Here is a 16,618-nt window from a genome sequence, read left to right as displayed (position 1 = left end):
CACAAGGTAATTCAAACTAGTGCTTTACATCAACATTAAAAGCAGCAGGACACAATTAAACAGTAAATAACAAATACAATGAAATAAAATTATAAGAAAAGAGGTAAAAATAATAAAAAGCACAAGTTGTTAAAAAGTAAGGGCAGTATAATAATAATAATAATAATAATAATAATAATAACCACATATAATAAGTCATATGCTGTAACAATGCACCTTTCAATAACCATGTCTACCTCATACTACTGCACATTTCACTTTTTAAAATTTGTATATACAGGACTGTCTCAGAAAATTTGAATATTGTGATTTTCTGTAATGCAATTACAAAAACAAAAATGTCATACATTCTGGATTCATTACAAATCAACTGAAATATCGCAAGCCTTTTATTATTTTAATATCACTGATCATGGCTTACAGCTTAAGAAAACTCAAATATCCTATCTCAAAAAATTAGAATATTCTGGGAATCTTAATCTTAAACTGTAAACCATAATCAGCATTATTAAAATAATACAAGGCTTGCAATATTTCAGTTGATTTGTAATGAATCCAGAATGTATGACATTTTGTTTTTTTTAATTGCATTACAGAAAATAAAGAACTTTATCACAATATTAAAATTTTCTGAGACAGTCCTGTATGTTAATAAGAGCTGTTGTTGATTAATTTCTAGTATTGGGATGTGTATGTGAGGGTGTGCGTGTGGATGTGAATGTATGTTTGTGTGAGCGTGTATGTGGGTCAAGGAAGAGACAGATAAGCATAAATATGTACAGTATATGAAATGTTTTTGTTTTGTTCTAACTGTTGTAATACATTTTTGCCCCTGTTTTTTGCGTTTGTTCTTTTCAAATGTATAGTGGACATGCTGCTACAACAAAATGTATAGAGCTGTGCCTCTGACTGTATGCCCTTTTTTTCAAAAATTGGCATAAAATCAATAAAAAAAAAAGTTAAGAAAAAACTGTTAAGAAACAAAAAACAGCTGTCATATGTCTATTTACTGCACAGTGAGCGAAATAACCGGAGTCAACTTACCCGTCTTGTTTGACCTGACTTGGCCACTAAACCTGATTCTGATTTTGAACTTCTTGTAAGAAGTGCTATTTTTAGATACTAAAACATGGTGTGGATATGAGTAAATCCTCCTGTTTTCATAGTCATGTTGGCACTTCAAAAGCGGAACTAGACCATAATTAAGGGCAGAAGTACACTCTGTTGTTCCATTTCATATGTTTTTAATTGAAAATGATTTTGGCTATTTTACATTTACATGAATATGAAATATGTTTTAGAGTGAAAAGTCAGTCAAAAGGAGAGGTCCATTGTGAACTCTGCTGAACTACAGGCTCTAGTCAGTTTGTATTTACAGTTGAATCTCAATATTAATTTACATGTGACCACCAGGTTGTGTATTTCTAACAGGGAAAATAAAATAAAAAAATTTAAAAATAGATAAAGGTTTTTTCATCTTAAAGATCCCCTCTTAATTTTGCAGTGGGCTTTGGTTGACCCCGTCTTCTGTGACTGCTGTCTTGCTCCATGTTGTTGAGTACAGGGTGCTTTTGGATTCCTGTTTCTTGCTGCAGGTATAAATAGCTCATAATGACTCTGACTGCATTCTTGCGGTTATGTTAATATTGCAAAATACTTGTGGATTAGTCAGATGATGATGTTGCACAGTGGATCAGGGCTAAAAACGTTTGCATAACAGCAACGTAAACGTTGAAATGAGGAACAACCATTTGAAAAGAAAGAGAAACCATTTATTACATTCTTAAAATCACATATAATGTATCCCATTGGACAACAATATATATTGAGCTGTGTGACTCACTCTTGGACTAGTCATATACATCTTGTACATTTTGTCATACAGGGAAATAGAAAGGAATCAAACTGTTGGTTTTTTTCACTTAACCTAGTCTTTCTTCAATTAAAAAAATAAATCACTGACTTTACAGGACAATGAGTGGAGACGTGAAGCAAACTGTGGATAAAAGACTGACAGATAAATGGAAATCACAGCAAAAGAAACATTAAACCCCAATAATGAAATTAATCCTTTACTCTAAATGATTCTTTTTTTGTATTTTTGAATCTTAAATTCAATGTTACAATATTAGGAAAAACAGGAAGGACTTTGACACTTTGTGAGTAACGTTAACAAGAGAACTTACGTCCACAGTGATCATGGTTATGAGTCTTAGGTGCAAAGGTGAGTTGTATGAGGCTAAAAGATGACACTTGTTATAAAAAGGGACAAGAGATCACAGCTAGCTCCCTGAGCAACAGCCAGCAGACCCTGAAACTCTGCTTCAGAACTTTACATCACGTCCAAGTAAGACATTATTGTCATGTCAATGCTCATTACATCAGAATATGTGTTATGTACATGAAAAATGTAAACAGCTATGGATGACCCTGTGTCACACACGGAATGAAAAATAAAAAATAATAAACCAGACTGACAGAAGTCTTACTGGCACTGAAGCCAAACTCAGGGGGGCAGCTGGCAGCTCTGTCTGGCCTTAGACTAGTGTCAGTAGAAAAAGAAGAAAGAATAAGTGCTTGGTATTCAGATGAGTGTTGGGTTTTGGATTAAAAGGAGAGATGAACACCAAAATGTACAAAATAATACAGTTGCACCAACCAGGAGAATGTTTATGATACATGCTGATTGTTGTAATTTCAGCCTCGAGCCAACTGAAACACTGAGTGAAACACAGATCTGTTACTGAATTCCTATGATACTGACTGCTGGTTAGAAACACACGGAGAGACCCAGTATGTTCTGTTATATTAAACAGTTCATGAAGACATCTTTTGCCTTGCGCTCTCTCTTGTCCTTAGTGTCCCGTTTGTCCAACTGTCTCTTTAAGTCGGGGAGGGCAGTGGACAGCACTGGAGACTGAAAGCAAGCCTTTTTCTCCTCCCCCCCCCCTCTGCCTTTGAGTGTGCTGCCTCCCCTGCAGTGTTGCATCTGCAACAAGTGTCCACCTCATTGCTCGCGGGATGGCTGTGCCATTGCCATCAGGCCAAGAGAGGGTTTGTTGCCATGGAAACCTGAGAGTACTGTCAAGTGGACAAATCATCCAGAAAAAAAGGAAATGAGTCCAAATATCAGCTTTCCTCACATTGTTTGTGCCTCCTCCTCGCTTTCCCCCTTTCTCACCCTCACATACACTTATTCTCTCCATATACTTATATATAGTCATCTATTTACATTCTTATTTAAAATATTTGTTTATAAATGTGTATATAAATTAAAGATAGTTTCGTTTTGCCCCGTCTAAGTGGCATTTACAAGGAAAGGGGTGTGTGGGACTGAGGTTTCTCATTGCATTACAAAAGCCTATGAAAGGCAGCACCGAACACTGTCCACTGTAAAAGGTGTGTGAAACTGTTTTTGAACTAGTTACTAAGTTTGATCTAGGTCGTCAGCTACACCATGTATATTTTTTTCACCGTCAGAGAAAAGTCTGACCTGCGATCTTGGTCCCGAAGTAAGGGTCAATAGAAGGTTGCTGTTCGTATCAATGTGATTGCATACTGAGATGCTTGAATATAGAGAAATATTGACAAAAAACTGTATTTAAACTGTTGATCAGCTTCATACTAACAGCAAGTGTGAAACTCTCAGAGTGGGAGGTTTGTACATTCACTATTTTTGGGTTCTTGCTTGTGCAGCGGTGCTAATCAATGAGGTACATTCATATCTGGTTGGTTGATCAACAAAAGGATCACACGTCAAACATGTTTTAGAGCTTAGAGCTGTTACATGCTATGTGGGCTGCAGTAATGTTTTTATGAAGCCCATAGGCTTGCTGTCGATGCTACAATATGCAGAGGACCAAGAGCATGTGTGGTCTGTAGTGTAAGGTGCTTCGCCTGCTGGGATAGTGAAGGACTACTTTGGGAGACGGAGTATTTAAAGTCCTGGATTGTCTCTTAATTGCTGGTTGTTGAGCTTCAACATCTTTATCCTTCTCTGTCTCTTTTTGCTCCTCTACCTCTTAATACACCCTCTCCCCTCTTTAATGTTCGTCTATCTGCCCATCTAGCTGTCAGTGGAGTCTGGGAGAGACATCTCGCTGCCAAACACCTCCCGGTACAGCGGTGGAAAACTGTAGGCGGTCTCTGGGTGGACCAAACGGAAAAACTCCAGTTTGTCAATGTGGAGGTTACAGATAGACTTCATCACGGGCAGCTTGGACACCATCTGTGGGGACAGACGACACCAAAAATTAATATCCAACATAGAAGCTTCGAGGGTCAAAGAGGTTCTGAACAAAAGCGACTGCTTGCGTTTACCTTGTCCAGTTTCTCTTCAGAGGCACCACTCTTCTCTAAGCTGTGTTGCAGAGCCAAGTAGACTTTCTCTTGGAGCTTCTGAACCTTCTGGCCTTCAGTCAGCCAGGGTCGATCTGCAGGAACAGAGATAGCCACTTTATTTCCCCTTTATAGTTCTTAAAAATCACATCTCAGGGTGTTTTACATTCACCAAGTCTACGGCTTTCACAGGTTCTTTAAGATGTGGTATTATTACTGAGCAGTTACATTAAAAACATTATCTGATAGGAAAATGTGTTCTACTAAGTCTTTGTTTTGTTGCTTTAAAACTTGTAATCCACGAGCGTGGGTCAATCACTGTAAGGCATATACATGTTAAAGTCTGTAAAAATAAATTCTGATCTAATGTGTGAGACTTTAAATAGGTCCGAAATTTACGTTGAAAATATTTCTGTAGCTGTAACTCTAACTCTTTAATGTGAATGTGGCCTTTTCTCCTCTACCATTAACAAAAACAATGCTGACTATTATGACCATTATTTTACAGAACAATGTGCGCTTCTTCTTCAACATGCTTGCATCTAAGAGTGTTTGTGCAAGTGAGAAAGAAAAGAAAAAAAATAATCACCAGGGGACAGAAGGACAGCGGCGCTGAACAGAGCCATCTCCTCATCCGACAGCTGCAGACGGCAGAGCCCTTTCCCAAGTTCAAACACTGCACTGACCAGGTCGTCACAACCTGCACACAAACAACACATTGTGCTCGATAAGTGAATTGTCAAACATAGAAACTTTAATCGTCCTTCTTATTTTAGTTACTGAAATAAGGTACGATCAGGTGGACTTGTGATTTAAAGGGAATGACTACCGTCCCTGTTTCTGGATGCTGTGGAAAATCTGTTTTAGTTCAATTTAATTCGGTCATTACCTCCCGTCTGACCTACTAGAAGTCACAGGATTCAAATGTTTCATGAAAAATACAGCTGTGACTTACGTGATCCATCTTTTAGAGCAGGAGTCACCAACCCCCGGTCCTCGAGAGCTAATGTATATTATATATTATATATTTTAAAGGAAGGCAACATCTCTTTAAATTTGTTTATCGTGCTGTTAAATGGTGTTTTTCTTTTAGTTTTCCCACTAGAACACATTGGTACTTGGCTTTTTTTTTTGCTATACTGAACAGAAAATAAACAGCAACATCAAGGCTCTCTTAGGACAACATTTCAAGAAAAGTTGCAAGACAGGGCCATTATCATGCTCACGTAATCTAAAGTAATGAATTGCATTGAACACTGCAACAGTCTTCAGATGCATTTTCCGAATACTTCAAAGCTCACACAACTACATTACCGACTGATCCTCACCAAGGGCTTTGAAGAACTGAGCCGAAGCAAACTTCCCGTTGAAGAAAATGGAGCTGTTGTTGCAGTTGAAGGCGCGGCACATACGTATGAGCAGGACTTCCAGGCAGCCTAAAGGGGTAACCACAGACCCAGAAGAAGAGACGGAGAGATGTAGAGATGTAGAGATGCAGAGAGAAGAAAGAAATGGAGGATAGAGAGGGCCAAAGATGCTCCAACATGCACAAAACATATACAAAAACATATATAAATAATTTTGATTCAGATTGGTGTAAAGCATAAACGAGACAATTACCAACCATTTAAAAATCCACAGGATAACAGATATCCATCAAGATTTTTTTTTCCCATGTTCAAAACATTTACAAAAAGTAAACGCATTGTCAAATATATGCAAGTCATGTCAGATATTTACGTGTTGAGCAGATAATAAATAAATGAATGATTAAAGGTTTTTTTTCCAGAATTGTGTAATTCGCCACCGGTGGTCAGATAAGTGGGTGTATTTTATAAAAGCAAATAAATGAATGATAAAAATAAAACAAAGGGATGAAATTGGAGAAAAAAAAACAGGAAGAGAGTCAAGTTAGCAAGATTAAGACGGTGTTTACAGTGGAAGACTTAACTGTGAATTAGGTAAGTGGGTATTTTTTTGTGCACTGACCTGCTTTCAGCAGTATAATCTGGTCATTCTGGCACAGGTCCATGAAGCCAGCGATACGCTTAGCAAACTCCACCACGTACTGGATGGCGTTGGTGATGTGGTGCGCACACTGCTGCCACATCCACTCAGCTGACTGAGGAAGTACAAACAAAAACAGATGTGAGTGAATATTCATTTCTATTAATTTCAGCATTTTTTCAGGCAAAGACTGAAAAAGTTGGTTTTTGATATTTTCAGACATTTCTCAACAACATTTAAACTAGAAACGAACTCCAGCCTCATCCTTTACAACTCTTTGGCCTATGGTGTGCGTGGCATACCTTGCTCTGAAAAGCCCGTGTCTCCTCCGGCGTGTACTGTACCCAGGTGAATCTCTTCATGTCTTCAGCACTGTACTGACATGTCTCCATGTGAGACTTAACAATGCTCTGTGTTATATGCTCTGTAAAATAAAACAAAACACCAACTTCAATGCAGTCCAACCCTGACTTTTTGATGTTGTTATTGTTACAGGTTTGCACTTTTGTAAAAAAAACTGAGAGAACGTCATGGTTATAGTGGCATTGTTTACATATCCACAGAATCCTGTGACCTTTTACTGTTGGAAGCTTTGCGCCGCGCAGGAGTTCTATGATTCCACCTCTTGCACTTAATATCCACCAGTCAGAGAACATTTACTAATGTCTTCCTTTAGACGTCCCCAGAGACCCACTAAACAGTTGTTGTTGCCAGCAACCATCTAATAAAAGAGAAATTTATTTCTCCTCGGTTCTCCGGAGACACGTCAGTGAAAGCCTTTGCCTTATTAAGTGTATAAATACCAGTAGACCACCATACCTTTGTTTGCGGAGAGATTATTTTCCCCTCTGCTTACTATCTGGTTGTTTTGCCAATTTAATCTTGTCCTTGTCCTGATTTGTATCGTTTTCAGGAGATATGTCCTTGTCTTTCATCTGTGGTTGTTACTGGATTAGATTTGCTTTTAAAATTGTCTTTCATTCACTGCATTTTTGCTCATTTCCAGAGAGCCATGGCTAGGAATATAGCTTTGATCACTACGTGAGGCTTGAAAATGCTTTAGTCTATCACGTGTAACTCCTTTAATTTTAGTAAGGGGTAAATATTCAGGAATTGTTGGTGTTTTATTATATTCGCTCTTACCCAGGTCTGTTATTGAGCAGTCATCAGGAAGGTGGTCCAGCAGTGAATGACTGCGTGCCAGCAGCGGATGATTATGCAGGAATTGGATACCACTGGTGTCCATTGTGTCCAGCATAGTTTGCTGGGGGGAGTTCTGATTGGACAAGGATGAGGAAGAGGAAGAGGAAGATGAGGAGTTGGAGGTGTTCCCGGTGCTGGTTCCTCCACCTCCGAGCAGCTCCAGGCTGCAGTACTCGCTGGCCTCCTCAGGAGTCAGCGGCAGGTCAAACAAGTCAGGCAGTGCTGCAATGTCATCCAGATCGCTCAAGGTGGAGGTGGAGCCCCCGCTGCTGTAGGACCGGCTCAGACCCTCCTCACCGTCCTCTGGGCCACCACCACACAATCCATCTTCCCTGGGTAAAGACAGAGCAGTGGAGCCCCCGCCGCTGGACACCACACACTCTTGGGACTTCTGATGCTTCTGGACCTCAGCGTAGAGGCTGTCGCGCTGCTTCTTTGACATGCGACCAAATTTCACAGCTGCACAGAGAAAACACATTGTAAACACATTAATATTTCAGCTAACAAACTAATCCAAAAAGTATAAAAATTAAAGTGTAATATGCACTTTAAAAGTGCATATTTTTGTTCTGTTTACCATCTCGGCTCATGCCCAGAGCCAGGCACTTCTGCAAGCGACAGTGCTGGCAGCGATTGCGGTTAGTTCGGTCGATCAAACAGTTCCTCTGACGCGAACAGGAGTACATGGCATTGTTCTGCTGGCTACGACGGAAGAAACCCTTGACCACACAAAAGTAGAAGCACAACATTTTTAATAACTTGAAAGCTTGTCATGTACCAGGCTGGTTAAAGTTATGGTTGGTATCCTGCTTTGCTCGCTGCCTTTCACCTCACCTTGCAGCCTTCACAGGTGATGACTCCATAGTGAATTCCTGAGGACTTATCCCCGCAGATTTTACACGGGATGACCTCGATCTGAGCTGTAGGATTAAAAAAAAAGCAAACAAGACAGGTCAGAAAACCGCCCCAAATTAGTCAATATTATCTGTAGGTAGTTTGGCAGGGATCATTTAAACAGGCAAGAATATATCTCAACACAAATAGTGTTACAGAACAAATTCAGACAGAACAAAGTCCCACAGAGGCCCGTATTTAGGATGCTTTCACCTGAAAAAAAATTGAAGACGAAAAGTGCAGACGGCCGCCCACCATGAGTCTGGCTTTGTCTCTGGTTTTTTTCCTGGCTTTTTTCATTTTCTCTGTCACTTTCTTGCTTTATTAATCTATTTGATTTGATTGCACTGGTGCACTGGAATAGTGTTTTAAAAGTATTTAGGAAAAGGACAGTTTTTTCCTAGTTTGTCCATAGAGATCCAGTGTAAACTGACACCTAGTACTAGAGACTGCAGCACAGCACAACTGTTTTTTGCATTTTTGCAGCAGAACATCATAAATGTTACAGAGTACATTTAAATGGTTACAGTTGGCTGCTAATATGACTTGATTTCCTACCATTGATACCATATGCAACTTGACAATTTCTATTTTCATAAGTTCTTATATTTCGTGCCTTATATTATATCATATTTCTTTTATGCATTAAGGGTTATATTTCCTCTTTGAGAGTCAAAAAGTTTTGAATCTTTTTGAATCCAGTCTGTGAGCCTGAAACATGTCTCATTACCAGACATTTTGTACACAATTGAAACTCCCACTCTGTGAAACTCATGCTGGTAAATATTAGTACTTAGTCAAAGCCTGTATAAGGCCTTTTTATATAACCTATTACAGTTTGTTGTTTTTTTTTAAATCCTTCCCGTCTATTTTATCTTCCTTTCATTACCTCTACGCTTTGCTTTATTTAATTTTGTATAGTAAAGCACTAAATTAATTTATCCTTTGGGTGATTTAGCTTAAAATTGCAACATTTGGGCAAACTACTATATGGTGTTTTCAGTTTTCTAGCCAGCACACACAGCTAAGAAAAGATAACCCCCCACTCCTTGATAAGGGAACAGAGCACACAAACAGATAGGGAATCTCATCACACTTGCACATGTGACACACACAAAGTCTCCCTCTTTGTTGGTTGAGGTTAAAACAGCAACGGCTATATCATGAGACAGCTGCGGCCTGGGTGTGCTGTCTGTACAACCCTCGATTGATTTCCACAGCCACTGTTTGCACCACAGCTACGGAAAACTGCGAACGCATTGGATTGTTTCACTCCTAGGTATTGGAAAACACAACTTTCCATTTCTTTTTTCTGTTTAATGACACGCTTGCCTGTCTCCTCTCTAAAACTGGAGACTAAAATACTCCAACTGATGAGGGCAGCTGCAGGCATGCAATGGAAAAATATCTCCCGCACCCTTTCTCTCCTTCCTTCCCTCCACCCCTCCCTTGTGTCTCGATTATATAACTCCTGTCTGTGAGCATTCTTCACAGCACTCATTGAGCAGGCTCACTCTAGCACAGTGGTTCTTAACCTGGGTTCGATCGAACCCTAGGGGTTCGGTGAGTCGGTCTCAGGGGTTCGGTGGAGCCTCCACCGCAGAGGTCCACCCCTCAGTCTAGTCTGCAGTTAGTGGGCACAGTCATTGAAAGCGTCCTGCTCTGGGATTTCCTACCGGTCCGCTTTGAGGTCGCTGGTTTATGCAGCAGAGTGAGACCTCCCTATCAGACCGCTTAGAGAGGGCCGTATATGTGTCTGAGTGAGACTCCCTACCGGTCCGCTTTGAGAGCGCTGGATAAGCAGCAGAGTGAGACCTCCTTCTCAGTCGGGACCACACACCGGAACGGTGTGACGTTGGGTTACGGTTTGTGACGCCGACCCCACGTCCACCTCCAACCGCCACAACGTGTGACTGTCGGGTTGTTGTGTGATTTCTTACGGAATATTTTAATCCATGCTAACTATGTCGGGCAAAAAAAGAAAGTGGTCGGACGAATATATAAAACATGGATTTACATGTATCACGAAACGTGACAGGAGTCAGTGTCCCATCTGCATGATTTGCAATGCCAAGTTGAGCAACTCTAGTCTTGCACCTTCAAAACTGAAGGAACACTTCTTGAAACTGCATGGAGATGGGGAATACAAGAACCCAACGCTTGCTGAATTCAAGGTGAAGAGAGCCAGATTCGATGAAAAGGCCACTCTGCCCGCTCTTGGATTTGTACCCATCAACAAACCGATCCTCACAGCATTGTACGGAGTTGCTTATCTGATCTGATTTGTTATTTGAACAAGGTGATGTTAATGCACAATTCATTTCGTGCACCAGTAAAAAAAAATCATATTTTATTTTTTACTAAAGAAGGGTTCGGTGAATGAGCATATGAAACTGGTGGGGTTCGGTGCCTCCAACAAGGTTAAGAACCACTGCTCTAGCAACACTGACACCCCTCCTCCTTCAGACTCTCTCTTCCCCATTGGCTGCGCGCCGCTCGCTGCTTTCTTGACACTGGCTGAGTCATCCGTCAGTCCGGCCCTGTGGCCTGTCAGCCCATGTGGATGTTCTGTCCCACTGACACACTTTCCCACTGCAGGGGGAGAAGGAGGAGGGAAGCAAGAGTATGATCCTGCTTTCTGCAGAACTGTTTTAAGGTGGAGCTGAACATTGCCCAGACTTCACATAGCATCTCCATGACTAACCTGCCCTTTTTTTTTTTTTTTTTTTTTTTAAGAATTCCCAGTGTTACATAACATCAAAATTAAACCAGGAAAGGGTTTACAAAGGCTTTACTTGGAGCTTAAGCCAATATGCAGCAGATATCCATTTTCAAATTATTTTACTTTTGCATGAAGTCACTGAAAACTGTCAGTGTAGTTTTTGTAACAAGAAACCCAATGATGTATGACCATAATGGGACATACTGTACATTCCACTTGAATCATGTGAACTCTGAACTTGACTGTGAGCTGTTCAGCCCCCACCCTCCTCCCTGGTCTTTGACATTGAGCCTGTGCTTCAACCTGTGCTATTCTTGTCCTCAGCTGAGCGCCAGAATTGCACAGACACCCATCCAGCCACCCACCCCAGTCAGCTACAACTGCACACATTATACACTTTAACGATATACAAGTCATGAAAGTCGCCTGGCCAGCCATCTTAACTCTTCCCTTTTCATAGAACTAGTCTAGTTCCCCTGGAATCAACTTTGATTTCCAGGAGGCAGTCCCAACAGATGCATAAGAAACTCCTTCTGGACAACCAATCAGGGAAAACAAAGCCTGTGACATGGGGAGAGCAAGAAACAGACTAGTATAAACAAAACACATTTAAAATGGGGTGCAGTGGAGTAGAAGGGCTCGTGAATGCTGTTGGTTTAGCAGTAAAACTTTGTAGATCGAAGATATTATTCGAGTTTCTGCACCCATCTTAGTTGTTTTGAAAAATCTGACCATGGGATTGCACAAAGCTCCAATCTACCAAACCAATTGGTGAAGATGACTGAACGGGACTGTAAACTCCCTGCCAGCCCTGCCAGGCTGGGGCTTGTTCAGTTCAGGCGCAACCAAGATGATAGAAAGAAGATTCCAAGTAATCTAATAAGGAAACGAATTACACAATTTTCAAATGATCGATGACTCAACATTTCTAAAGAGAATAAATCATTATGTTGATAAACTGTGACTTCCAAATGAGCAAAAATGCAGTAAATGAAAAAGCTGCTTACTTATATGCAAGTAATGAATAAGGAAAAACAATTAATATTGATACTTCAAAGACATTTTTTTGCAGGAACAATGAACTGAAAAAACACCTGAAAATAGAGCAAAATTTTCATCTCAAGCTGACTTCAAATAAAAACTTCTGAAGTCAAGTTTCGAAAAGCTTTTGCGTTTACTATCATTGTTTTGCATAAATTTGTGCATAAATTTGACTCTAGTGCTTATGTAATTACTAACATATGTGTTGTTCTATTCATTAGCTAGTTAATCTCTACAAAAACAGCACTATTGTTTGCTAAACACTCAAATTGACCCAGGCTGTCAGTGATGACAGAAACAGCCGACGCCATAATAAGACTAAAAGAACATTTACCTTTAACCCCGAGTATCATTTGTGACCTGTGCAACAACATCAGTCTGAGACTTCTGACCTTTGGTTCTCTTGAGACTGGGAGCATGCCAGAGAGATCAATAACACTCCTGCTCTTGCTAACATGACAAACGCTCACTGGCCACTTTATTAGCTATATAAAGTGATCGCTGCCTGTTCTATAATCTGTAAAACATAAAGGGACTGCGTCAGTGATGCCCAACTAACAATGGGAAAAGACAAAACAAAGAATGATGTTTGATCAGAGCAGGTGTCGGACGGAAACTTTGTGTGACCCACCCAAACCTTTCAACAAAACCAACGAAGAGGAGACACTTTAACAGCTACGACAAACTTGTTGGCCTCAGAGTTTTTTATCAGCCAGCTAAATGTGTAACTTTGTTATCTCTGCAGAGGCTAATTCAGTAAGGGTGGGGTAGGGAGCGGCTGAGGAAAATCACTGACTTAATGATTCAAAATGCTCCCACCTCTGTATTTAATGATAAACAAAGAGGCAATAATTCCTCAACAGGTGCCCCACGATTAGTGAGTCAAATGGTCAGCACGTCAAACAGATATATTGTCGGTGTTTCGGTAGTATATCAAAGGAAAATTAGGGTTTTCTAGTCTACCACATGCTCATAGATGCAGTACATAGGTGCTTTTTTATTTTCATATTGCTCAACATGTTGTAATACAAATACACCTTGTGTTGTGTTTTTCCAAAGGTTACCATTAAGCTCACTAACCGCACTGAAGCAACAGACGTCACGGTTTTCTATAGACGCCTTTGACAGTCTCACCACCATTCTTCATGAGAATGACTGACAAAATGAGTAAACACTCTCTATAGGAGGTGAGGGCCTCCTGCTCGAGCGCTATACATTTAAAAAAAACACCAATGCACTTCTTGTGTCTTTGCTCACAATAGGATGGAGGCTTTCAGCACTGCACAGAGCTGTATAAAGAGAACCCCCTGTGGTTCTCCTCATCCTTGGTGAAGGCACGTTAAGGCAACATTTTCCAGAGTATTTAAGGAATCTAAGCTTAGGGTAATTGTCAGTCGTTCTGGTTAAATTCAGGAAGTAAACTGTCACTCAAATAAAAATGAATGTCCTCAAATAATGCCTGTATATTGGTGTTAAAGGATCAGAAGAAAAAAAAAGATGCATAGATTAGTAATATGACAAATGCACCTACTGGATACAGTCTGGCCATCTGGCCGGTGGTGATTTCCGCAGACTCTATTTTAAAAGATGCAAATACCACTGGAGGCCAAGCTGAGGCCCAGAGAGGGGAGAGGAGAGCGGAGCTAAGAAGTGCACTGGCCTCTTATGTAGGGTGTCAGTGCGCGACATGAGCCTGTACTTTTGAAGAAGTCCATGACTCTGTCTAGTGCTGCAAACCAGTGGAAGTGTCGGCCGCCCAGACATTCCAGCAGACGGCCAGAGGTCCATGAGCATGCCAAAACATTAACACTCAACAATTTGATCGTGACTGCAAGTTTGTGGAAACTTGCTCAACTTGGTATACAATACAAAATAATGAAGTGCTAGTCTTTTTTTTTGTGAGGGAGCAACAGGTTATGTGACAAAGCAAACTTTTTGGCCCAGCCAGCTAAGAAAAGACAGCGGTTTGTTTACATTTGGATATCCTGCCATGAAGGGAGCCTCCCTCCAAGAGAGGCCCCACTGTTGCCCCCCCTCCCTCCTTTTTTTCTTAAACTAAAAGAAAAAAATCCATCTGTTTCCTCCCCTGTCAAGGGAATAAAACTCCTTTGCAGGTAATCCTGCACAACAAAAGATTATGCCGCGGGAAAAATGTCAGGGGAAAGACGGAGTCAGGACCCTTCAAGACTTCAAAGGTTTGCATAGGGTTGTTCAAAAGACAATCTGTAAAGTCAAGGCAATTAGCAGCCTTATTAAACACGTGGTTTGAGACAAATCTGGCTGCGGAAATATACCCTAATTCATTTATAATTCAATTTAACCATCACTGGAATTGCACTTCCTGTAGGTTGCATACAAGAAAAAGTCTGTGGTAATTATTGCATCTCCTTCTGGTCATATTAAAGATCAGTTTAGGAGCGAAATTCTGAAGGCACCTGTGATCGCACATGGCACAGCGAGTCAAGGTTGATTTATGGTTCCGCGTTAGACCAACGCAGAGCCTACGGCGTACGGTGCGCGGCGACGCGTGCCCTACGCCGTCGGCTCTGCGTCTATTTAACGCGGAACCATAATTCAGGCGGCGCGACGCGTCTCGCAGTCAACCCTCCTCCCTCTGCTGCCGATGCTGTTTAATGCCCGGTGACATAACTGGGTCAGTGGAACAGCCGGGCACCTCTCCCTCTGTACGCTCACGCAGCCAGCCATGCTGGCACAGCCATCACACCAAAACAACACCACAACCGCACCGGCACTGCTCACATTCACCGTGCATTATTATCAACGATAAGAACAAAAAAAAAGTCGTTGTAAAACGTTTTCGCGAGTGTTTCATCTTGCAAAATGCGACGATCCTGCAGGAGCCAGGTCAAAATATGAACTATCAAATTATTATTAGATTCATTATCATGATCTTGTGCCAATGGTAGCAAATTACAAAAAATAAAAAATAAAGTGTATGGTTTTTATGAGAAACCTGAGAAGGTCGCATAACATCGCGGTTATATAATTTTAGTTTTAGTTAACAACAACAACCCCTGCTCATACCCCTCCCTTTCCTCATTGCATAACTGTTACACTGATCCTCAAGCAAAATTCACAGGACTCTCAAGTTAGGTTAGGAATGACTCACATTTGTATAAAAGAAACCCCCAAAGACTGGGCAACGCCATGAATTATAAAGCGCAAATTACGCACGTAAAACCCACATCTACTGTAGTCGCTTAGGTTTTATCATAAGTAGACTATAAGTTACTTTACACAATAAATCATAGAAACCGAGGTTAAATTTATTCTGATTAGTACCCAAACACCGTGTCTCCGAGATCTTTACTATTGAACCCTGAACTTCAGTGTTTAACATGCAGCCATAATCCAGTCATGAGGGATTATTGGTGCGCACTGAGGAAAGCAGGCGCGCTCCAGTCCCTGCGCACACACATGTGGCTGCTGTCCGAGCCCTCGATAAAGCAAACAGTGACCATGTTTCATTTATGCACAGATTCATCTTCACATAAATTCAACTCACCTCTCATTTTGGCGTTTTTCTTTATTCTTTCAAGACGACGGAGATCCGACTACATGGGTTAGGTGTAGATGACGGGACAGATGAATAAAGCGGTGGAGCCAGAGTAAACTGGCTCTGCAAATATTCACTTCGCTGCAGTCAGTTTTCCAAAGCCAGGCAAGTGGAGAGAAAGAGAGAGAAAAAAAGGAAGAAACTATTCGAAACTCTTCTCCTTATCGCTCAATAAAGTCCAAGCCAAATAAAAGAGTGAGGGAAGTCGCTTCGGTTCGCATCGTAGTCCGTCTGCGCGCACTGCTAAAATAGATTTGCGTCAAGTTTTTGTTTTGTTTTGACAGATTTGTCCCACGATGAAGGAGCGATGTTCTGACCCCCCTTTAGCGCCGCGACTCTCCGCCTGCTTTCCTCTCAGTCTACCCTGCTAACCTACTTTCTCCCAGCGTGGACTCTCACATGATCTCATAGCGACAGCTCCTCAACCAACGCGCGCGGGGGCGCGCAATCGGGAGCGAGTTTAAGGTGGCATTGCAAATGATTGATTTGTTAGTCTAGTCTAGCGCTCAGTTGTTCCTCGCAGCACACACTAGTATGATAAAAAAAAAAGAAGTCACACCATCCAGCTCGTGAAATTAAATGGTTTGAAATGTAGCAACAGAAAACACATGTGAAGTTATAAACCCTCACTTGTATAATGTTGTATAACACACAGCAAGATCCACTTGATTTAACAGAGCTGACGCTTCTTTTTGTCATAATTAGGTTAATTTCTGAAAACACCATGTGATCATGTAAATGTAAAGTTTGGTTTTGTTTTTGTCTAATTTTGAACAAAAATCTTCACATTGAAAAGTGGATTCTGGGGTGTTGGTATTACACCAAGGCAAGGCAAG

At 41.0% G+C, this 16,618-nt stretch overlaps 1 protein-coding gene across 1 annotated transcript; it reads right to left on the bottom strand.

Moving 5' to 3' along the window:
• Window positions 1–1,750: 1,750 nt before the first annotated feature.
• Window positions 1,751–16,192, bottom strand: LOC133452614 (nuclear receptor ROR-beta-like). The gene is made up of 10 exons (XM_061732070.1): window positions 15,732–16,192; window positions 8,383–8,468; window positions 8,126–8,267; window positions 7,489–8,007; window positions 6,648–6,769; window positions 6,328–6,460; window positions 5,667–5,774; window positions 4,928–5,038; window positions 4,321–4,433; window positions 1,751–4,228 (listed from the first exon to the last, which is right to left on the bottom strand). The coding sequence occupies exons 1-10, from the start codon at window positions 15,736–15,738 to the stop codon at window positions 4,067–4,069; spliced, it is 1,503 nt and encodes a 500-aa protein (XP_061588054.1). The 5' UTR covers window positions 15,739–16,192; the 3' UTR covers window positions 1,751–4,066.
• Window positions 16,193–16,618: the final 426 nt, after the last annotated feature.

This window comes from Cololabis saira, chromosome 10 (genome assembly GCF_033807715.1).
Source record: "Cololabis saira isolate AMF1-May2022 chromosome 10, fColSai1.1, whole genome shotgun sequence".
Classification (NCBI taxonomy): domain Eukaryota; kingdom Metazoa; phylum Chordata; class Actinopteri; order Beloniformes; family Belonidae; genus Cololabis; species Cololabis saira.
This window is presented reverse-complemented; position numbering and strand designations above follow the sequence as displayed.